At 27.4% G+C, this 25,192-nt stretch overlaps 3 protein-coding genes across 3 annotated transcripts; 1 reads left to right on the top strand and 2 right to left on the bottom strand.

Moving 5' to 3' along the window:
• Positions 1–7,606: 7,606 nt before the first annotated feature.
• LOC107619323 (glyoxylase I 4) lies at positions 7,607–10,005 on the bottom strand. The gene is given in 4 exon segments (XM_016321578.3): positions 7,607–7,933; positions 7,935–8,144; positions 9,547–9,652; positions 9,725–10,005. Coding segments are annotated over 4 exon segments (546 nt in total). The 5' UTR covers positions 9,880–10,005; the 3' UTR covers positions 7,607–7,858.
• Positions 10,006–17,756: 7,751 nt separating this feature from the next.
• LOC107617002 (uncharacterized) lies at positions 17,757–18,524 on the bottom strand. The gene has a single exon (XM_016318838.3). It carries the CDS (start codon positions 18,522–18,524, stop codon positions 17,757–17,759), a length of 768 nt encoding a protein of 255 aa, XP_016174324.1.
• A 4,540-nt stretch (positions 18,525–23,064) lies between these two features.
• LOC107614666 (protein FAR1-RELATED SEQUENCE 5-like) lies at positions 23,065–23,943 on the top strand. Its single transcript, XM_016316808.2, has 2 exons — positions 23,065–23,795; positions 23,880–23,943. Exons 1-2 carry the CDS (start codon positions 23,065–23,067, stop codon positions 23,941–23,943), a joined length of 795 nt encoding a protein of 264 aa, XP_016172294.2.
• Positions 23,944–25,192: the final 1,249 nt, after the last annotated feature.

Genomic DNA, 25,192 nt, shown 5'->3' with positions numbered 1-25,192 from the left:
TAAAATTAATATTCTATTTTCATAACGTGCTTTATGTCTTGATTCAAAGAATTGTTTCATGTGACCCCTACCTGCATTTCCTTACATAGAATAATCTTTTCATTATGTAGCTATATATTGCAGCTGGTAATGAATTAATTAAGAGCATATTGATCCTTTTTCAGAATATTTTAATATTGTTTGATATTATTTAATAGAGTATTAAAGAATAATTAGGCAGGGTTTTACCAAAAGAGAAAGAAAAATGAATTAGGAAAGGAACTCTAGAATTTTCCAAAAGAAACCTTTTTTTTAATGTGTTACCATATATAGAGTAACATAATATTAGCTAGCTTATTAGCCCTAATTTTAAAAACCCTACGTGGATATAACATTAATCATGCCACGTATAGACATCAATACTTTCCAGACTAGTTATTTTTTTTTATGCCACTTCGATCTCATGAAGAACATGCATGTGCATGAACTGCACCTATTTCCCTTAATAATCAAAATTTATTAGGTTGTATTGTTAGGTATAGATGCGAGGTTTTCTCAAGTATTAATATTTTATTATTGATTAGTAACATAAGATTCTAATTAAATTCTAGGAAAATGCCTTTGTATAAAAAATTAAAAAGTGACTAAATAAACTCTACTTTTCGGTCCAAAAGCTAAAGATAAATTATTGGCTTCTTATTTCGATAATAAAATTCTAAGAAAAAATTCTTCTTGTTTTGTATACAAACTCCACCACAAACACAGTTGCGGTATTTCTTGACTGGCCAAACTTGGCGCTTTGGAGGGTTATTAGTACTTTTCATATCATACATATCTTTTACTTAATATTTACAAAATTTTTCAATTCATTCATATTTCTTAAAAAAAATATTTACAAAAAAATTATGAATATATTAAAGATATAAACATTCATATCTCCTTTTATTAGTTTAAATTTGTAAGATAAGTAATTTCATGACATGTTATTCGAATTTTTTATTCGAAATGTCTAAAATTTGATTTTTAGTGATTCTAAAAAAAATAGCATAGGACAAATAACAAAAAAGTATATGAAAAAATCAAGTAAATCCAAAAAAAAATTTTTGTTTGACGAAAAATATTAAAGATATAATTATTTATGTTATTTTTTCATACTAGTTTAAGCTTTTTAAAAAAAATAGTTTCATAACACACTGTTAAACCAAAAAAAAAATTTAGCATAAGACAAATTTAAAAAAATATATATACAAAAAATTTAAACAAACTTAAAAAGCATATTAAAAATATAATTATTTATGTATTTTTTTTTTATTAACTTAAATTTTTGAGATAAATAACTTTATGATGTGATCATATATACTAATTAAGTAGCTTTCATATTAACATTAAGCAATTTGAGTTCGCGTCTTTATAAATTAAAGTTTAACAAAGAAGCTAACTTTTTTTTTTTTTTTTACATTAATCAACTTTTTTTATTTTAATTTTAAATCATAAATTTTAAATTCTATATCCTAAAAATCTAATCATAATCCTTAAGTTTTCTAAAAATAAAGGTTAAAAAAATGTACAATAAAAAAATTAATTATTATTGACTACTTTAAAATTGTTCTTTATACCTCTTCTGTAAGATATATACAAGAAGATCAAGAAGAAACTATTTTGCATGGCACTCGACAAATTGAAAAATTAAGTATATTATTAGATTCGATGCTTAGACATTATTCCAAGTACCTTCATATACTTGTCACCATCTCTGACTTTGCTTTGAACTTTGAAAGGTGGAATAGTACAAAATATATATATCACGAAAATAAAAATAAAATATATATCATATGAAACAATATTCCCTTTTGCTTGCTTGCATTGAATTATATTATTATGAAATCTATATAAAGGAAGCACACGAATCCATTCAACAAATTACATATATAGAAGCAAATAATAAGAAGAATGAGAAGTAGTATATGTAGCTACTATATCCAACCTTCACAACAAAATAATAACCATCATCACCAAGCTTTTCCAACAATAATGGAAGAGAACATCAATAATAATAATAGAATGATTGCAATATCAACATCATCATCATCACCATATGGGTTAGAGAAGAAGAAAATAGAGTCTCATCATCATGATAATGAGACAAATAAGAAGAAGCTAGAGAGGGTGGGAACCAATGAAGATGTGAATGCTAAGGCTGATGCATTCATCAAGAATTTCAGGCACCATCTTCTCCTTCAGAGGCTCCAATCATAATCCATTCATAATATATAATTATGACCAATGGCTTCCAAGGTGACTCTACCTTATATATCTATGCTCGTGAGAAATTGATAACTAATAAAGATTAATTACTATTATTATTATAATAGTATAAAGATGTATAGTTCAATCTCATATATACTATATGATCATGTCATCATGTCTCTAATAATAAGGCTATGTATTTATATTATGAGGCCCGCTACACATACAAGTCTTTTTGACTTACAAGCTATACAAGTTGGTCCAAATTCAAAAAAAAAACACGCGCACCACTCCTTCAAAATCGAGCGTCCAACGCGTTCCTTAATCACCCTTCCACAACATGTTCGATATGCCGCACTCTTCCTCTTCTTCCTCATCAATCAAAACGCGTCAAGATATCGAAATTAAACAAATTACGATTCTGCAGAAACATTCCAACTCCGTCGCAAAGAGTAGAAGAAATAAAAAAGAAAAGATACAAATCTCCATCAAAAATCACCAAAAAAAAACGAAGAAACATTATTCAAGGTACTGTTTTACTGCTCTTCTAGGTTTTTTTTCTAGATTGTCTTTGTCATGTGCCTCATCCTTAACCAGCAAAACATTAAAAGCTATCTCTCCCATATTTTGGGTGTATTTCTTAAATCCTTTGGGTGTATTTCTGTAATCCTTTGAGTGTATTTCTGTAACCGTTTGAGTGTATTTCTGTAATCCTTTCTGTAACTATTTGGGTGTATTTCTGTAACCGTTTGAGTATATTTCTGTAATCGTTTGGGTATATTTCTAAAATTCCATTATCTTCAAAACAATTTCAAAGCTTGATTTCAGAAACCATGGAAAAAAAAAACATGAAGCAAGAAGGAGATCCAACAAATTTAGCAAGAAATTCGAAAAAAGAAACGAAATTTTTTGAAAAATAGAGGTAATATATTTGCGCGTTAATTGATTTGAATTGATTTAAAAGTTTGTTAAAGAGGCATGTAAAGCAGCGTGTTTAGTGGGTTTTATTCTCTTCAGGCTTGTAAAGTTTGTAAGCGCAAAATACTTGTATGTAGAGATTAAAGGGTTATTTATAATTTTGAGTTATTTTTTTTTTATCAATAACTACACTGTATAATGATTAATTAATCTTTCATTCAAAACATCATTATATACATTTGCCTTAAAACTTAAAAAGTATTACCCGCCACAAAGATATTATTATTATTATTAGAGAAAAAGTTCTATGAAATATCAAAAACCAATATTCATTCTTAAATTTTTAATAATTGTCTAAAGTATAATGAATAAGTTCTTATACTATATTAAAATTGAGATCGTGAGAAGTTAATTTAACACAAAAAAATTAGCTCATGAGATGATATATGTTCAGGTACGCTTATAAATTCTCTAGAGATTTTATCATTAAAAGATATTGATCTCGTAATATGAAAATAAGTTTTAAAAAAATTCAAAACAAATTTGGCTATATTTGTTTTTTTTTCCCCTTATTTTATGTAAATGATTACAACGTACTGATATATCACGATTTTTGTCTATATACATTATGACAGACTAATGACTTTATGAGTTTGTTTAATTAGGCTGTCAAAATTATTAAAAAATTGAGTGGGTAGAAATACACATAAATTTTGGAAGGCTAATAATAAATTTTACAGTGGAATATAATACACATAAACTGTAAAATGCTCGTATATATAGCTCCACTACACCATATTCGGCAAATAGCAGCGGTTATACACAGGATTAACAGTGATTTTTAACCGCTGTCAAACAGATAGCAGCGGTTGATATATCCGCTGAAAGATAGCGTGCAGCTAAACCGTTTGTAGCGGTTAATAACAACTACTGCTAAATAGTATTTTGCAGCGGTTCTTTCTGCTACAAAATCATAAGAATATGACTGTTTGGAGATGTCAGCGGTTGTTAACCGCTGCAAAATTCTAGCCGTTGAATTATTCTATTAAAATATAGTAGCGAATTTAAAACCGCTGCCAAATGTAGAGTTACACTTTTTTTAAAAAAAAAATTCGAATTTACACTAAAATATGCCAATTCTTTTATTCTTTATACGTTCTTCCACTCAGTTGGCTAATAGTTTAATAAGCTAAACTCGTGAGTTTCTGAGCCGAGTTTGAGTTTAGATAAATTCAACTCATTAGTTCGTGAGCTAACTCGATTATATATATATTAAATTATTTTTAATACATATATTATTTAAACTACAATTCAACTAAGTATCCTTTAAAAGTTGTACAATATTCAGTCTTTTATTACAATAATTTAAAAAAATTAAAATAAACACATCTAAAAATTATAAATAGATTTAGTGTCTTTTTAAAATTAAATACATATTCAAAATACAAACTAAATAAAACTGAAATTTAAAATTTAAATTTAAATTTTAAATTTCTGTTTCAGATTTAATATATTTAATTATTAATATATTACAATTTAAATATACATCCAAAAATAAAATTAGTTAGAATTCAAAATTTCGAATTTAAAATTTTAAAATAAATCTTAAACCATCTTAAATCAATGGTAAAATCTTCACCCTGTAAAGATCCAGAGCTGCGGTGCCTCCTCCTCCTCATTTGTGGCCGCTTTCGTCTTCTCCCGCGTTGCGCACTTCTCTACGACGATCTCCTCCTTCGGCGACGCGCTCCTCCCCGCGACGCGCACCCCCGCGCCTCCTCCATCGATGGGTTCCTCCCTGTCCCTGGTCTCCTCCCTCGCGCCACGCACAACCGCCCCCTTCTCCCGCGCCTCCCCCTGTCTCCTCTCCCATGTCGCACTCCTTCTGTCTCTGGTAGTTTTGCTTGCAAACTTCTAAAAAAATTTGGTTGAGTTCATTCATGAAGATATGTTATCCCTTTATTTTCCGCTTAATAAAAAGTTCTAATTTTTTAAATTTATGTATAATATTGAAAATGTCTGTGTTTTTTTTTTCTTTTTTTAAATGTATTTGTGATTATAATATTTTTTTGCACTCGTATGTTTGATTTGAGAGTTGTAATGTTAACCTAATTTGGATGTGTCAATACTTAATTTTGGATGTGTTTATGTTGTTCATTATGTTTTTATGTACATATATAAGTTTTTTTACATGAGTTTTAGATGTGTTGATAAAATATTTAGAATGCATTCTTATAATTTTGGATGTTTATTTGAGTTTAATTTTGTCTATGTTCAATATATAATTTAGAACTACAATGACAATAATTTAAATATGTTAATACATAATTTTGAATGTGTTTATTTTGTTTATTTAATTTTAGATGTGTTTTTGACATGAGTTTTGAATGTTTTGAATAAAAAAAATAATTGAAGTGAGTTTAATTTATTTTGAAAACTTCACTGATTTTTTAAAAATTAGTACACAAAAAATTGTTACGAGTTTTATGGTTTGGTTTGCAAAAAATTAATGTATTACAAATGGTTATAAATTTCACGGTGATAAGTATTCAAAATAAAAGTAGTTCCTTAAAAATAGGAAATATAATTAATTAAAAAATTAAAATAATAAAATATTAAATTTAAAAACTGAATAAAGACTAAATTTTGTTGTACAAATAGCATTTTTCTTTAATCTATATATATTTTTTATATAAGATATAAATAAAAAATTATAATTGATAGATAAATAATATATAAAATTAATCTTTTTAAATATTTTAATATATATAAATTATAATTTATTGATATAAAATTACATATTATATTTTTATTATTTAAATTAACTTGTAAACTTTTAATAAATTAAATTTAAATTTAAAAAATATACTCAATTATTAATGAATCAGAGTCTTGAGTGAAACTCAATTCTAATTATTCGAAAAACTCCATCAATTAGCATCGAATCTCTCCCTAATTTACCAATTTTAGTAAATACCGAAAATACTCCTTAATTAGCAGTTATAGATATTAGATAGTGATGGTGGTAAGGTGAGCAAGAAAGAGGGTGCCGGTTCGCCACTTTCACCTAATCATATATACAATTATGTTTAATTTGGTCACTTCAATTCATGTCTTTTACATGATTGGTTATTGATGATTTGGCATATAAAGAATTTTCCAGAACAATTTCACTTTCTCTTAGCTTGCTACTACTCATATGTCCATATCTTCCCTAACATCATTATCTTACCGACTCTATCTCTACTATCTATTCTTTCTTGCTTCTCTACTTGAAATTCATAAAGCTCTTCACGTTGGTTATCCTATTTAATATGTCCAATTGAAGTGCATATGCGTCTAATTTACTACTTAAGCTTGTTCACTATAACTAAAAAAAGGAAAACCGTTAGAAAAAGTCGGCGGAAAATAATTAATTGAAGAAAAATGTTGAAAAATCACTACCTTCTATAATAAAATTTAATTTTAATATACTAATTATAAAATATTTTATATAATTATTTAATTACATTTGTTTTTTTAAATAATTTAAATTATTAATATAAAATAATTATTTTTTTAAGGTTATGCAATTATATATATTAAAATAATTTTATAAGTACTATGTTAAAATTAATTTTTATGAATTTAAATTTAATTTTAATATATTAATAATATAAAATATTTTGTATACATGATATTAATATTAAAATTTAAAATTTAATATTTTTATTAACAAAAAGATAAATTTTATTAATCATATGCTTAAAAATAAGGAGTCTTTTTCACATGTTATATGTATGTAGTTCGGTTTTGGAATATTCAATGTACCTATCTACTTGTACTTGGATGATAAGATCATATGACACATTTTTTTGGTGTGGTGGCAACTGCCAACTAAATCTGAGTCACTACTACCTGGCCAGCCTTAAATAATGCTAGGTGCTTTATACGAGAAAATTAAAGTAGCAACATTATTCAAAAGTGAAAACTCAGGTACAGTCGATTTCACGTGAAGTTGATAGTTAAAAGTCGTTAAATAATTTGATCAATTTAACTAAATTTTTATCTAATGATTTTTAATTATCAACTTCTATCAATTTCATCAATTTAACATTATTCAAAAGTAAAAACTAACTCAGATACAATCAATTTCACGTAAAATTAATAACTAAAAATCGTTAAATAATTTGATCAATTTAACTAAATTTTCATCTAATGACTCTCAATTATCAACTTTTATCAATTTCATCAATTTAACTAAATTTTCATCTAATAACTCCCAATTATCAACTTTTATCAATTTCATTAATTTCACGTAAAATCGACTATACCTAAATTTCCACCTTATTCGAAACACCCGGCCAAGCAAAATTCTAAAATAAACCCTTAAATTTGCTCTTTGATCTTCATCATTTCTCATTAAGCTTCCACCCAAATGAAGCAATTTAATTTACATTGATTAATTGATTATGAACAAAACAATTGATTAATTGAATTTGTTTAATCATTGTTATTATTATTATATAATAAAACGTAATGAAAACTAGACAAGAGGGTTTATTAATTTACATCATCTCAAACTCTCCCCATCAAAAGAATCCACAGGTCCGAATTCTAGAAATTTCTATAACTACTTATTTTAGATGTATTCACTTAAAAGATTTTTAAATTATCATAGGGAAATGATAAATTACTAAATCTTTTAATAAATACACATAAAAACAAGTGATGATCAAGATATTATTATATCAGTTAAGGTTTTTCCAGCTGGCAACTGTGGGGACCACGTTCTGAATTTGTGGTGGTTGAGTCATGATGACACGTGAGCAAGATCTTGCCACCTCACCAACCAAGGGAATGACAGGGAGGCATTCACAGTTGCAAATCTCAACCATGAAACCATCAGGGTCATGGAAGAATAACTGATCCACTTGGATTCCTCCTTCTTCAACTCTTGCTCTCACATGATTTATGTCCATCTCTTTCAGCTTCTTCTCCACTGCTTCCATGCACTCACACTGGCAACAAAATATCAAATAAAAATTATAAATAATTTTTTTAATTAGAAACCGATTTAGATTTTTAGATTTCTTAAGGAGTGAAAAGTCCATCGGACAAATGGTTAGAGATCAGAAAAAGTAGTTACTCATTTTTTTATTTTTTATAGTATTTTAATTTTAAAAAATTAAAGACTATTTTATTATGAATTTAAAATTTATATTTAGACAAACAATAAATTATAGTAGTTTTATTATTCTTCGGAAAGTAAAAAAAAACAAGAAACAATTATATAAAAAAAGAGATGAAACCTTTTTTAATCAAAAATCAAATATAAAATTTATGTAGTTAATTTATTTTATTTTTTTGGTTAATTCTAAAAAAACAAAACAATTGACTGCTGAGCAGTATGATATAGAAAATTTTTAAGTACGATTCTTAAAAAAAAAAAAAGAAAGAAATTGATAGTTAAAAACAATTAAATAATAATTATCTGTTATTAATTTTACACTTTACACGAAGATAATTACAGTTAAATTCTTATCTTTTATAATTGTTATCATTATTATTAATTGAAAAGTTTAGATAGATTGTTTGACTTGGTCAATGCACATGTTTTTAGAGGATAAACTTTCATAATCTATGAGATCTAGACACACTCATTAATTTGATAACTGAACTGGTTAGATATATGTATCGCTCTATATGGTTAACAATGGAGCTAGGTGAGGGTGGTGTCAATTATTATTTCTATAATTGCAGGTAGCTAGAAGTTTCTATGTTCAATTATGTATATCCCTTTGTGTCGTCAATCATATCATGATGATGAAAACAAAACAAGTGCTTGTTTGCCTCATCCACTTACAAGACACGTACAAGTAATCAGTTTCAAAATTGCTTGAAAAATCACGAATTTATTGTTTCTGAACTTTTTCTCAACAGCCACGAAAGTGACATGAAAAATAATTAATAATAAATGTAAAAAAAAATAAATACGAGTCAAGTATTGAATCTAACCTTTGATTGCTTTCTCTCTCTTATTTAATTTTGTTGCTACTTATAAAATTAAAGATAAGAGATCACACTTTATTCTCTTAAATATTTTTTCACTGGAGAGATCCATTTCCGTATTCTTTGTACGCATTATTGATCCATCTCTCTTAAAATATCTTATCATTTTGAAGCATATTACATTAATATCATGTTTTTCGTTTTTAATTTATTAAAAACAAAAATTTAATTTTAATACATAATTTTGTATTTTTTATATTAATTACATAATTGTAAAAATAATTATCTAAAAAAAACAAATATAACTGTACTACCGTATAAAATGCCAGAACAATTCCAGTAAGTTAGAAACTCGATAAAAAAAAGTGAGAGTAAAAAATTTAATTTGAAATTAGATTAATTATATATTACCTGAAAAGATATGTGATTATCCTTTGGATTAATCTCTTTCTTCTTCGGTAATTTCTCAGGATCCTCTGCTTGTAGCAAATGAATTCCGATCCCAAATCCAAATAACCTATTATTCAAAATTAATCACCATATACAAAAATCAAATAATAATAATAATAGAAAATGTGTTAATTACTACCATGCCCCATCAAAATCAAAAGATCCAGGCCTCCTTATTGGGAAGAAGCCAAGAACATTCTGGTAGAAATCCATGGATTGTTCCACTGATCTGCACACTAACGAGATGTGGTTAAGAGACTTTAGCTGCAAAGGATTTCCCATGCTTTCCTTCATTTTCTTCTAAGAGAATTGAATAATAATGTTATTCCTAAGAATCAAAAACCAAACTCAAGCTTGTGAATTTTTGAAGAAAAATTGAAGAAGAGAAGAGAAAAAAAATGCATGAAAGTGAATGATTCACGGAAGTAAAGTGACAGGGTGTTGGTGCTCTATATAGAACTTGAGATTGCACCAATCAGTGCCACGTGTCCGTATACTTTAAATGTACGTGTCAGATACGTATTTTGTTTTTGTCAGATCAGCTCCACGTTGCTGATTAGGATCATACGATACTGTTTAGGTAGGGTGGGCCACGTCAACTTCCATCTATATTTATTTATTTTCTATGAATAATAATTTATCTGTCAACAAATATTTCAATTATTATAAATGTTTCCAAGTCAGACAGATTTCCTTCTCAATATTTTTAATAAAATTCTTATTGTGTATTTTATATAAATAATTTTATTTAATAAATATTATTATAAAATAATTGAATTTAAAATTATTATTTAAAATAAATTAATATTTTTTTAAAAAAATAAATTCATTTAAAGACCTCAAAAATAATAAATAAATTTTATTAAAAAATAAAATTTTAATTTAATTTTTTCTAAAAATTTAAGTGTTACTCATAATATATATATATATATATATATATATATATATATATATATATATATATATATATATATATATATATATATATTAAAGAAATTTGTGAAATGATGGATGAAAGGCTAAAATGATGTTTAGAATTTGATGTTAGTTACTCATAGAGTTGGAATTATCAGCTCTTTGACTCGTTAATAACTTTATACTGAATTCATGAGCTGTTCACACGAATTTGAGCATAAAATTAAACTCATAAATTAAATGAGTCGAATTTAAATTTAAATAAGTTCAACTCATTAACTCGTAAGTTGGATTAATTATATATATATTTTATAGTTGTTACGGATCCGGCCCACAGATTCCGGACCCAGGATCGAATCTAATTCCGGTTTTTAGGGTCCAACCCGCCTCACTCTTCTGGAAGATCCGAAACCGGCCCTCTAGAAACTCCCAACCGACTTTCGAATTCGAACGTCCCCCTTATCTTACCCAAACAAGATAAGATAAGATAACCACCATCACCTATAAATAAAGGATCCAAGTCTCCCCAGGTATTCATTCATTCCTCACACTTTCTACCTCTTAGATCCATTCTGACTTGAGCGTCGGAGTGTCTTTTCAGGTACCACCCCATCGCTCCAGTCAAATAGTCCGACGTCCGCCTCGACCCGCAAGTTCCCGATCCATCTCTCAACCCGTACCGGAGACATCCAATACAATAGTCATTTTTATATATAATTTTGAGGGTTAAGTATGATTTTGGTCCTTAACGTAGAGGCCGAAAATTTATTTTGTCCTCATCCTTTTTTTCACTACAAAATGGTCCCAAATGTTTAACTTAGTTTTAAAATCGTCCTTCAAACGAAAATACCATTCCCCCTTATTCCCCAAAATCAACCAAAAAACAAAACAGATACTGAACTTTAACCAGAACCCACCACCTCACCACCATCATCATCATGGTCATCATCATCATCATTAGAAGAACAATGGATAATAAAATCATAAGAAGGAAGAAAAACAACAATGAATAATGAAATCATAAGAAGAAACATCAGAGGCACAGAGGCACAAGCAAATGCAGAAATAGAAGCAGAATGCAGAAGCAGTAAAACAACAACAACAATAAAACAACAACAACTAGAAAAATAACACCAACAACAACAATGGATAATGAAATCAGAATAATAACAAAAGTAAAACCAAAAGCAAAAGCAAAAACAAAAACAGAAGAAGAAGCAAAAGTAGAAACGGCGAGGAGTATCGACGACCGAACTAGGAAGAGGAGCAGAAACGGCGAGCGGCGACGGCAGCGCTAAGCGCGGTCTCCCTCTCCCTTCCGATCTCTCTCTTCTCCCTTTCTCCTCTGTTGCTCTCTGTTTCCCCTTCCGATCTCTTTCTTTTCCCTTGCTCTCTTTCTCCCTCCTCTTCATCCGTGTGTGTGGCGGTTTTCCCTTCCGTTCTCTCCATCACAGGCGGCGGCGCGGCGGCACTACCTTCCCTTCCCCCTTCTTCCCTCCCATTCCCCCATTCTTTTTCTCCCCCATTCTCTTTCTCTCTTTCGTCGTTCCCTTTCTTTCTTTTTTTTTTCTTTTTATTTTATTTTATAATTTTTTAAAATTAGAAATAATTTGGTAATAAAAATAAAAAATTTGGTAAAAAAGATAATTTTAAAATAAACTGAAATTTTTGGGATCATTTTGTAACGAAAAAAAATTAGGGACGAAATAAATTTTTGACCTCTACGTTAGGGACCAAAATCATACTTAACCATAATTTTAATGAAAGAAATATGTAAAAAATTTATAATTAATAATACACAACATATAAAATTAATTTTTTTAATATTTTTAATATATATAAGTTATATTTTTAACCGTTTTGATATATCCAACATAAATTTAAAGAAAGAATTTTTTCTTTTAATATCTAGTGGTACCTCTTTAACTTGTTTTTGCTGGGTAAGCAAGTGCTGTAGTTGTTGTTTGTAGTTTATTTGGACATTTCCCTCAATGTGCCAATAATTAAAAGAAGAGTAAAGTATTGTTTTTGTTTCAATGTTTGGGATAAGTTCTATTTGTATTTTTAATGTTTAAATCATCCTATTTGTATTTCTAATGTTTATAAAAGTTATTCAATGTTATCCTACTATCAATTAGACTAACAAATCAGATTATATTTTTCAATTATTCTCACTTGGATGTATTCATTTTCAATTAGGTCTCATTTGAATGTGTTCGATTTTAATATTATACCCACTATTTGTGTTTAGATTCAATTATGTCCCTAGAAAGGTGAATTATATAAATATTGTAAGAATTAGTTTCAATTTTTGATGAGCTATTTTTCGGAGTGGATCATCGATTTTATCCCAAACATTTGTATTCTAACTTCAAGAAGAGATTTTTAAAACTCAAACTAAAGCGTTCATGATGTGTAATTGACGGCAGGATAACATTGAATCACTTTTACGAACATTAGATATACAAATAGGATGATTTAAACGTTAGAGATATAAATAGAATTTACCCCAAACGTTAGGAACAAAAACAATACTTTACTCTTAAAAAAAGTAAATAGTAGTAAATATTTTAATTTGACATTTTTATTTAGACACTGGTTATTATTATATGAACCTTAAAAATATATGAACGTACATATTCTATATATGTCTGTGTTATCATTTTAAAAATTTGATGTGTTCACATGTTGATATTAGTATCCATATTGTGTTGAATGTCTATCTTTTTTGGACAACTAAATCAACTACCTCAACTCTAAAATAAGATGATAGTATAAATAAAATTATTTCAATATATATTAAATTTTTTTTCACTAGATAACTTTGACTGACAACTTAAGTAGATAACTTGTAATTTTATTAACAGAAAAACTCTGCATACAAGTCATTAGGGCTTGTATGCTTTACAAGTTAATTAACGAATAAACCTAAAAAATGCGATACAAGGTCTACGTTCTTCTTCTTCCTCTTCCTCTTCCTCTTCTTCTTTTCTTTCGTTTCTTGCCTTCTCTTTCTTCTTCTTCTTCTTCTTCTTGCTGCACGTTCTTCTTCCTCTTCCTCTTCTTCTTCTTTTCCTTCGTTTCTTGCTTTCTCTTTCTCGTTCTTCTTCTTCTTGCACGTTCTTCTTCCTCTTCCTCTTCTTCTTCTTTTCTTTCGTTTCTTACCTTCTCTTTCTCCTTCTACTTCTTCTTGCTGCACGTTCTTCTTCCTCTTTATGTTCTTCTTCTTCATTTACGTGCTTTTCTCTCTGTTTTCTTTCTTCGTTATTCTCAATTTCCATTGTTTTTTGACATCAAGCTCTGAAATCGTTTTTGAAGAAGAAGCAGCAGAAGATGAGGAGGAGAAAGAGAAAGAATTCTGAAATATGCATAAGGTGTACTTCAACGAATTTTGGGTGTATTTCTTAATCATTTGGGTGTATTTTTATAATCCTTTGGGTGTATTCCTGTAACCCTTTGGGTGTATTTCTATAATCGTTGGGGTGTATTTCTATAATTGTTTGGGTGTATTTCTGAAGTTCCATTATCTTCAAATTTGGCAAGAAAATTGTTTTTATGGAGGAAGAAGAAGAAGAGTCGTTCATAATGCATGGTGAGTAGCGCGCTTTGGAAACACGAAGTTGTTGAATAACATGCGTTTTATTTACTCTTGAATGTGGAAGTGTGTAATGCGTTAATTAAATGTAATGCGTGTATTTTGTAAGACTTGTAAGCCAAAAAGACTTGTATGTATAGCAGGTCTCTTTTATTAAAATTAAGTTGAAAGTTTCGAAAACGAGTTGTTAACCATTTTCACTTTTTTAAATAAAAATATTTATATATTAAATACTCTTTATATTTGTATAAAAATATAGTTATTATTAATTAATTATGTATTTAAATTATTTTTTAATTAATAAATTAAAATTTTATTGTAATTATTAAAAAAATATTAGCATCAAAATAACATTTATTATAAAAAGTATATCCGTAGCGGAATTGTTCTAAATAATATTGTTGAAGTTCAAATAATATAACATAAGAATTTGAGAAAGTATAAGGAACCAATAGAGTATATGTACAATATGTACAATGGAGTTTACACTTTGTTTGGATTTGATGAATTTGGACGAAAAGAAAACAGGAGAGAAGAAAATGGATAGAAAATATGATTTTTCTTCGTTTGGATCAAATGTGAAATTGGATGAAAAATACAAAAGTGCATGTCGGGCCCAACTTAAAGTTTTCTCCTCAAAATAGCGAAGAAAACTAATATTGGAATGGTAACTTAAGTAAAAATACAAATTTGCCCTTTCAATATAATTAAAAATACATTAAAAAATGTTGTCCTTTAAAATACATCAGAAAAAGATAAATTAAAAAAAATATTATTAACAAAAATAATACATTAAAATTCTGAAATACAATTAGAATCACTTTTTTTTGTTAAAAAATAATTTAAATACATTAATATATTATAATTTATATATAAAATAGATAAAGATGTTAATGTAATTTCACATTTTTTCTCTTTTTACTTTTTCTTCCATCCAAACAAAAAAAATTTCTCTAACTTTCTTTCCATTCATTTTCTCTCCATCCAAACAACATAAAAAAAAAATCAACTTTTCTTTTCATTTTCTTTTCTCTCATTTTCTTTCCTCCTATTTTATTTCCTTTCATTTTCCATCTTCCATCCAAACAAAGTGTTAAGGATGTTCGATTCAATATGATAACAGATGTTTATTATCCCTGGTATCCAGATAGTTATTCTGGATAGTATAGATGTATTATGTTTGAAAAATTAGTAGTATTTTATTCTGAATGTTTATTTTTTAACTCATATTAAACTAAATAAATAGTCCATTATATACATTATACAGATACTCCATTAGCTCCCTAACGAAATTCTAAGAATTTATATTACTGTAAACAATTATTATATCTAGTATTCATTATTTGAATCCAAACCCACCCCACCAAAAAAAAAAAAAAACCATAAATAAAGTTTCTATAAACTTCCACAAGGTCATAACTATTCTTTTGTTTTTTGTAATAACTTTGTAGAGATGATGACCAATAATTGAGTATACCTCGGATTGGTTAATAATAATAAATTAATAATAATATTTTTTTGGTGTATAAATTAATAATAATATATACTACTTTAAATATAGCACTAGCTGGAAGCAAGCCACTCATTACTTAATTAATAAACCATAGATTCACGAGTTTTATAGTATGTGTAAAATAATAATAATATATATTATTAATATATAAGAAGAATCACATCACTGATTATATGATGTCTTGCATGAAAAAGTGCCATGTGTGTATATAGCTCGAGGGGTCCATGCTAACGATATTTGCTAGTGACATCTTAATTATTCTCATCGTTTCAATCGTTGTCATTTATTTCCGAAAATGAGTTTTTTTTATATAATGTCTAATTTTCAATATCTGACCAGTTTCATTGACTAACATTTCAACTGACAATATATATATATATATATATATATATATAGGTGTATGCAGATCGATCGGATATGGTCGAAAATTCAATCTGATCCGCATAATTTTTATCGGATCAGATCGGATATTAGGTATATCCGCATAATTGAAAATTATCTTTTTAATCATATTTCTATATAAAAGAAATTTAATAAAAAATTTTCTTTTACACTTTTAAACTTATTTATTCTTAAAATATTTTTAATCAATTTTTTTAAATAGTAAAAATAAAATAAAATAATATATGAATAATAACTACTAACTAAAACATACAAACAAGTAAATATAATACTAAATATATATATTTACTTTTTTTAATTATTATTGTGCGAATCTGTGAATCTGCAGATGTAGAGCTGATATTCGCAATCCAATCCGTAAAGAGTGCAGATTGAATCGTATCTGCAATTTTTAAATCAGATGTCGATATTTACCACAAATTTAGGAATACGATCCGATCTATAGTTGAAAAGGGTCTTGTTTCTTTCGACCTTGAACGAATTGGTCGCTCCTACTTAATTAATTCAATGACTACATATATTTAAGATTATATTATCATAAAATTTGTCATTTAAAAAATTTAAATTAATAAAAAAATAAAATTAATAATTATATCTCTATTATATATATCTCATCCAATATGAAGCTTCCACAACATAAATATAAGATAAAGTACATCTTAATAAAATAAAAAAGTTTAAAATGGTAATGTCTCCGTTGCCTCATTATTCACTGTTAGAAGTTAGGACAAACTGAGCACATAAACAGGATTAGTTTGTTTTAATAATTTTAAAAAGGTTAAAATGAATGAGTAGCTGACCCACAAAAATGAGATGGAGTTTTTTAATTTAAACTTGCTCTAAGAATTGAAGTAAATGTAAGTGAAAATATGAAACGTTACACAAATAAGTATAACATATGTGCAGCAATTCTCAACAGTCAAACACCACGTTTCATCTATAAAAAACATGCTTCTTGCTCAGTGCCAACAACTCAGCAGGGACGGACATAGAGGACAGGTGGAGGCCTCCCCCAATTCTTTTAAAAAAAAATTAATAATAATAAATTATTAAATATAATTTAATTTTTTTAAAAATTTATTTAATATTTAATTTAATATAAATAAAAATTCAGTCTAACTTAAATATTAATGATTTTTAATATCTAAAAAATAAGTAATAATATTAAAAAATTTTAAAAAGATATTATTATTAATATTTTTTAATTAAATAAAATTCTTCTAATCTTATAAAGTGAAAATTTTTTTTGTGAGTATCTTTTTTGATTCATTTGGTATTAATTCTCTTTGTTTTAATTACTACAATTGAAAAATCTTTTTCATCTATGAATATTGTGAAGAATAACTCAGAAACAAAATGAAAGATAAATTTCTTACTATTTGTCTTTTAATTATATTGAAAAGAAAATTGTTGAAAAAATTGACACAAATTCTATTATCGATGAATTTTATGATACGAACAATCGACTACTTCATTAATAAAAAAATATATACATATTTTTTATATTTTAAAATATATTTTCTATCAATATATTTTTGTAATACATTTTATATTATATAATTTTTTACATAATTTTTTAATATTATATATATTATTGACGCGTGATAATATTTCAACAAGATCATATGGAATGCAATTGCAACCTTCGCCCTCGGAAACTGATAATGACAGAAACTAATAATGACATATTCCTAATATATTTACATGGCTTTATTATTACATATTCCTAATATTTACATTGTGTAATTAGAAGACATCGGGAGAGAAATGCCCTGGAAAGGGGTTGCTCTGTTGAGCTTGCTTCAAATGCATTGCCAAAGCATAGTTGTTCACTTCAAGAGTTTTGATCTGTTGTTGGTATTGAGAAGCTAACTGCTTCAACTGCTGCAACTCTTGGTTCTTTTGGTCATAGTCAGAAAATCGCTCATGTTGGATTCTAAATGCATTTTTGAAAGAATTCCTTTCCTTAATCAGCACCTGAATTTGCTCCTTTAGCATCAAATTGATCTCCTCCTGAACATTTGTTGCTTCAGCACGTACACGGGCACTTATTGATTTCTCCAGCGCTTCCAACATTGTAGCAGCTCGAGCTCTAGCATCATCAACACTGGTAGCAACCATCATTCCTCCTACGAAAAAGTCAACCCATTCTGCACCGTCTTTAGGAAGGTTGTCCACTGGCGGCAAGTTATCCGATGCAGAAGCAGCGGCACCTCCATCATCTGTATCCTCGTTAACTTCAACTTGTGGTTCTTCAGCATCAGTAGTCCCCAAGCAAAGTTCGTTCAGCCTCTTGATGGCAGCATCTAGATCATTGCCATTGCCACATTCCTCAAGTGCTCTCTCTAGAACCACCTCATCCATGTGAGGGAAAAAAGTTCGAAGGCGATCAATGAGAGAAGGAGGAGCGAATCGAATCGGTGATGATGAGTAACGTAGCTTCTTGGAGAGTGCCGGCGAAGAGGCAAGTTCGTCGAAGAAAGATCTCTTGATTCCGCACACGGCAGCAGACATCGTTCGAAATTCCGATCGTGCTTTCCCCGCTCGCTAATTCAGCTCCTCCAACAAGTAAAACAAATTAACTAAAAATTTTATTTATCAGAAGTTCTACAAAATTATCTCACAAGGGGTGTATTTATATAGATTCCTAACAAATTGGCTCAAAGAAAAGATAAGATAATATAATTTAATTTAAATTTTTTAAAAGATAAGATAACTAATTTAAATCAAATTTGATCTTATTGCATTAGATCAAATTTGATTTAAATTTAAAATCCTAAAGATATGATAATTAATTTAAATTGTAGTTAATTTTATTAGATTATATCATATTTGACGTAAATTTAAAATTTTTAAAAATACTACTAAACAAATAAAAAATAAATCAAATTTTCTAAAAAATTTTAATAACAAAACAAATTAAAATAAAGGTTTAATAAATTTGAAAATTAATAATTAATTTGTGCTGGATTTGAAAAATTTTATTTATCAAAAGTTCTACAAATTATCTCACAAAGAGTATTTATACAAATTCCTAACAAATTAGTTCAAAGATAAGATAATATAATATAATTTAATTTTTTTAAAAATAAAATAATTAATTTAAATTAAATTTGATCTTATTGTATTAGATCATACTTAATTTAAATTCAAAATTCTAAAGATATGATAGTTAATTTAAATCATAATTGATTTTATTAGATTATATCAAATTTGATGTAAATTTAAATTTTCTAAAAATACTACTAAACAAATAAAAAATAAATCAATTTTTTTTAACAAATTCTAATAACAAAACAAACTAAAATAAAGGTTTAATAATTTTGAAAATTAATAATTAATTTGTGGTGGACTTGAAAAATTTTATTTATCAAAAGTTCTATAAATTATCTCACAAAGGATATTTATATAGATCCTTAATAAATTAGCCAAAAAATAAAATAAGATAATTTAATTTAAATTTTTTAAAAATAATATAATTAATTTAAATTAAATTTGATCTTATTACATTAGATTATATTTGAGTTAAATTTAAAATCTTAAAGATATGATAACTAATTTAAATCATATTTAATCTTATTAAATTATATCATATTTAATTTAAATTTAAAATTTTTAAAAATACTACTAAATAAATAAAAAATTAATTTAGTCTGTTATTAACCAATAAATTATTGCATACATAAAATAAAATTCAAACTCTAGATATTTATTTAAATAGACGAGTTAGTTAATTATTCAACCAACCTAAATTAGATTCATTAAATAACATGTATCGCTTATTAATAATCACATATATATACCTAACATTTATGACTAATGATTCTCTTATAAGCATGGACATATATGATGGTGGATACAGAGTAGACAACCACAAAAAAAACTACGTACCTCTGATCACATTGCTTTTTCTTATGTTCTTTAATTTGTTGAAAGTGTGGACAAGTGGCTAAGATTTTATTTTTGGTTATTTTTGTTAATGTTTTAAATGTGAGGAGTATATAAAATTAGTTCCACATCAGCTATCAAAGAAAATAAGAAAAAATGAGAAATTTATAAAATAAAAAATCTATTTACTTAATACTTTAAAATTTTGAGTTAAATATCATGTCTTCTCATCTTATGTTATCTCACTTTATTTTATTTTGTTTTTGTTCGTAATATATAAATTATGAGACACTAAGTTGATGCACTATTGTAGGTAGGTTTTGATCCGAAATACATATATATTATTTAACCTCTTTAAACATTTCTTAAATTGTATATATCATAGCGCTTTAAATTCTTAAATATATGTTTTTTTTTATAGTAAACTATAAATTTCGAGAATGGTAGTAAAAGACTTGTTAGAAAATTATTCGTTCCAAAATTTTATAATAAAAAACATATAAATAATTATATATTTATTTTAATGTATTTCTCACACAAAAATTTTTTTTGGCCGTATGCTAAAATATTTGTTCTTTAGAATAATAAAAATAATCAAACCCAAAATTATTAGATACCATAAAAATTTTAATATTATATTATAAAATTATTTATCTCAAAATTTAAATTAATAAAAAATATATTAGTAATTATATTTCTAACCAGATTTAAATAAGAACGTATGTCTTTTACCAACAATTTGTCTAAATTGTTCATTGTTCTTTTGTGAAGTAATAGAGCTTTCAGGTATTAAATATAATAGAATTATTTAGATAAAGATGTTTAAAATATTTTTTTAAAGATATTTTTTAGTAATTAAAATTTAATATATATAATTGATTAAATTGTATTATTTTTATCAAAATTAAATTAGACAAATTAATTTAGCAAAAAAATTATTGAACTAAATTTTGAATCGGTCTAAATTAATATTTTTTATAAAAAATAACTACAATACTTTTATTATAAAAAATGACAAAATAATTTTATTATATATTATTAATTTTAAAAACCCTAAATTCTAGACATTTTCTTATTTCTAAGCCGACAAAGACTTAAGATTTAGGTTTTTCAAAAATATATATATATATATATATATAAAATAGAATTATTTTTTATAATAGAGATATTATAGTCATTTTTATAAAATAATATTAATTTAAATCAATTTAAAATTTGATTCATCGATTTTTTAGCCAAATTGATTTGTCTGATTTAATTATGACAAAAATACAGTTTAATTAATTACATATGTTAAATTTTAATTTTTAAAAAATACCTTTAAAAAAATATTTTTAAACATCTTTATATAAATAGTTCTCAAATATAATAGTATTATTTCAATACGCATGTAGCCATGGTTCATGAATAATAATTAATTAGGCATTCCTAATATATTTGTTATTTTCAGATCATCACCTAATAAATTACTGAATCACATACATGTGTCAGAATATTCTCTTTTTAATTTCTTCTAATTTTATTTTTTTAATTATATAGAACAGACAACTACTGCTATTATACATGCATGAAATGGATATAGGTACCAACAACAACAAGCGATATATATAGAGATTATCAATTTTAACTTTTGTTCAGATATATATTATTATATTCAAACAAAATGAGTATCAATTGAAAGTGATGATGATGAGTTGTTGTCATGTTTCTTAGTTAATTCTTAGTTTAACATATAATTAAATGTGTATTAATTAATTAATTAGTTACTTTTGTTTAGGGGTCTTTTTCATTCGTTAATAACTTAATAAATAGGCAGGCACTGGTTTTAGTTAAAATGGGTACCAAATTTCATGTCCACACACACACACACACACAAGAAAACCATTTATATAAAAATGTTAAAAATATTTTTTTAAATATATTTTTTAATAACTAAAATTCAACATATATAATTCATTATATTGTATTATTTTTATTAAAATTAAATTGGACAAATCAATTTAACCAAAAAATTAATAAATTAAATTTTAATTTTTTTAACTTAATAATTTTTTTTATAAAAAAGACTATAATATTCTTATTATAAAAAATAACTAAAATACTTATTATATATATATATATTAAAAATTTTAAATTCTAACTCTACAACTATAGAAAAAAAAGAGTTAGAATTTAAAATTTTTAAAATTAATATATGTAATAAGAGTATTTTAGTCATTTTCTATAATAGGAATATTATAGTTATTTTCTATAAAATTAATATTTGATTTATTATTTTTTTTTGTCAAATTAATTTATTTAGCCTAATTTTGATAAAAATAACACGATTTAATCGATTATATGTGTTAAATTTTAATTATTAAAAAATATCTTAAAAAAACGTTTTAGACGTCTTTATCTAAGTCACTCTTTATATATAACAAAAAAACTCTACATGCATGTAAAAATTACATGGATGTTATCCAAGTCCCTTCCATTCCACGCCCCACACACTCGTTTGTGTACACGTGCCTCATATAACGTATATAACATAATCCTTATTTTGCGTGATCAACATTTCTCAACGTAAACCTTTTCATACAACGTCAACCTTTTTCACGTTCTTCAACCTAATTAAATTCGTTGCTCTCCTTTATTCGCATTTTTCTTCTCTGCATTATCGATTTAGATTGACTTCAACGTAATTACCTTCGTTGTTCATCTTCTTCTTCGTTTTCTTCTTCGATTTGCACTTCTGAATTGGAACAATGAATGAATCAACTTCAAATCAGTTGAATGAGTGCGATTTGGATAATTCTTCTGAAACGTATCAATTTGACGAGGTTTGGACTATTGAATTTTGAATTTAATTCAATGGAATGAAATTGCTAATTTTATTTGAAGTGAATTGAATAATGGACTGGTGTGATCTATATATATCTGAATTGAATTGAATTAAATTGATAATATGTAACTGTGAGTGTGAGTAACTGTGACTAACTGTGAGTAACTTTTCGATTCGGTAAGTACTAAAGAGTTGATTCACCATGTGCATGTGTTCGGTTCGGTAAGCAAAAGGAGTCTAAAAAAATTAGACGAATATATTCTGTTTTGTTCCCTAAGCACTATATAATTTTTTTACCGTAATTAAGATTTCAGTTCACCATAATTAAGATTTCGGTTCACCATGCAGACCAGCTGTGTTGTGGATGAAAAATTTGTCCCAAAGGTGGGAATGATTTTCAAGACATTAGAAGAAGCTGGAAAGTTCTACAAATATTATTTCAAACTTGCTGGTTTTTCTACCAAAATAAGGAACACGACTCGAGACAGAGACAAGATTAAGAATCAACTAATTGTATGCTCCAGAGAGGGGAGGTGGAAATCAAAGATATCTCCAACTTTAAAGACAAACCCTTCAGCTGGGTTAAATTGTCCAGTCAGAATTTACGTACACATAATGAAGGATGTTAGTCTTTGGACAATTTCCAAAGTTGCTTTGAATCACTCACATCCTTGTTGTGCAGACCAGGCCGAGATGCTCAAACAACACAGGGAGCTTAGCATGTTCGTGCGTCGCACCATCGAAACCCACGAGGAAGCCAGAATCAGGCTGAGCAAAACTTACCAATCATTTGTGGCAACAGCTGGCAACCACCGTGAACTAGATTTTATAGAAAAAGACGTAAGAAATTACATCACAAGGGAAGTACGGAATATTTTCGAAGAAGACGATGCCAAAGAATTTAGGAAGTACCTAGTTAGAATGAAAGAGAAGAACCAAAATTTCTTCTTTGAGCTCAACCTTAAAGACGATCACTGCATTAAACATGCATTCTGGGCTGATGCAAGAAGTAGGACTGCATTTGATTATTTTGGAGACGTGGTTTCATTTGACACCACCTATAATACAAACAGGTATTTGATTCTTTCAAACATATTTTGGGTGTTCAGTGCATGTATATATTTCTATTCACCACCTTGTGTTTGTTATTTATGCAGGTACAATTTGGTTTTAGGTTCTTTTGTTGGCGTGAATCACCACGGCCAGCAGGGGCGGTGCTAGGTACAAGGAAAAGGGGGCAATGGCCCCCCCTAATTTTAATTTTTTACATGTAAATTATATGTAAATTTTAGTTTAGTCCCCCCTTAAAATTTTATTTTAGTCTTATTTTATTGTGTAAATATTTTTTGCCCCCTCTAATATTTCTTCTAGCTCCGCCCCTGACGGCCAGTCAACACTTGTTGGATGCACGCTGATGAAAAATGAGGACATCCAATCATTCAAATGGCTATTTGAGTGTTGGCTACGTGCATGGGAGGGAAGGCACCAAAATGTATTATTACTGATCAATGCGCATCGTTTCAAAGGGAAATTAAGCTGTGCATGCCAACAACAATTCACCGCTGGTGTATCTGGAACATCATGAAGAAGATCCCAAGCAAACTAAACGACTACAAGGGACATTGATATTGAACAAGAGATGAGCCATGTTATTTGAAACTCTACACAAAAGACACATTTGACAGAAATTGAAACGATTTCCTCACAAAGTATGGTCTTAGAGGCAACAAGTGGCTTTTAGGTAATTGAGATTTTAATTCGAATTATTTTTATACTATATTTTTTTCACAAAAGCATGCACTGTTTTCGGTTCACCAGACCTTATAGTTTCGGTTTGGTATGCAGAGCTGTACGAGAATCACCATATATGAATTCCGGTTTACTTGGATCACTACTTTTGGGTCGGGATGAGAAGCACGCAAAGGAACGAGAGTATGAATTCATTTTTCAACAAGTTCATCACACGGAATAGCTCCTTGAGCCAATTCGTGAAGCAATATGACAATTGCCTAGCAAGCAGAGAGCAAGCAGAGAGAGAATTCAATGCTGCAGATTTTCACACCGTGATACCGTGCACAACAAAATCAGCAATAGAGGCACAGTTTCAGCGTGTATATACCCATGAGAAGTTCAGGGAAGTTCAAGCTCAATTCAGAGGTAAAGTGAATTGTATCACAAGATCAATGCATTCCACCCTAGGTTTCACAACATATAAAGTCATAGAGCAGGTTTTCAACTCCACATTCAACAAGTTTGTCGTCACCTACGACGTAGTATCACGAGATGTAAAGTGCGATTGCTTGCTGTTTGAGTCTAGGGGCATATTGTACCGCCATTCGCTAAGCGTTCTAAGCTTTGAGCGAGTGGATAACCTGGCACTGAAATACATATTAGAACGCTGGAGCAAGAACATAAAGAAGATGCATACACACATCAAGAGCAGCCAAGATGAACCTCTACTGGAGCCAAG

The sequence above is a fragment of the Arachis ipaensis genome, chromosome B9 (genome assembly GCF_059453495.1).
Source record: "Arachis ipaensis isolate K30076 ecotype BB chromosome B9, ASM5945349v1, whole genome shotgun sequence".
In the NCBI taxonomy this organism is placed as follows: domain Eukaryota; kingdom Viridiplantae; phylum Streptophyta; class Magnoliopsida; order Fabales; family Fabaceae; genus Arachis; species Arachis ipaensis.
The sequence above is the reverse complement of the archived record's forward strand: the minus strand, read 5'-3'. Positions and strand labels throughout refer to the sequence as shown.

Coding starts and splice junctions, on each gene's coding strand:
- LOC107617002 (XM_016318838.3), bottom strand. CDS start 18,524: ATGTCTGCTGCCGTGTGCGGAATCAAGAGATCTTTCTTCGACGAACTT.
- LOC107614666 (XM_016316808.2), top strand. CDS start 23,065: ATGCAGACCAGCTGTGTTGTGGATGAAAAATTTGTCCCAAAGGTGGGA. Junction 23,796..23,879: donor ACCACCTATAATACAAACAG/GTATTTGATTCT, acceptor TTATTTATGCAG/GTACAATTTGGTTTTAGGTT.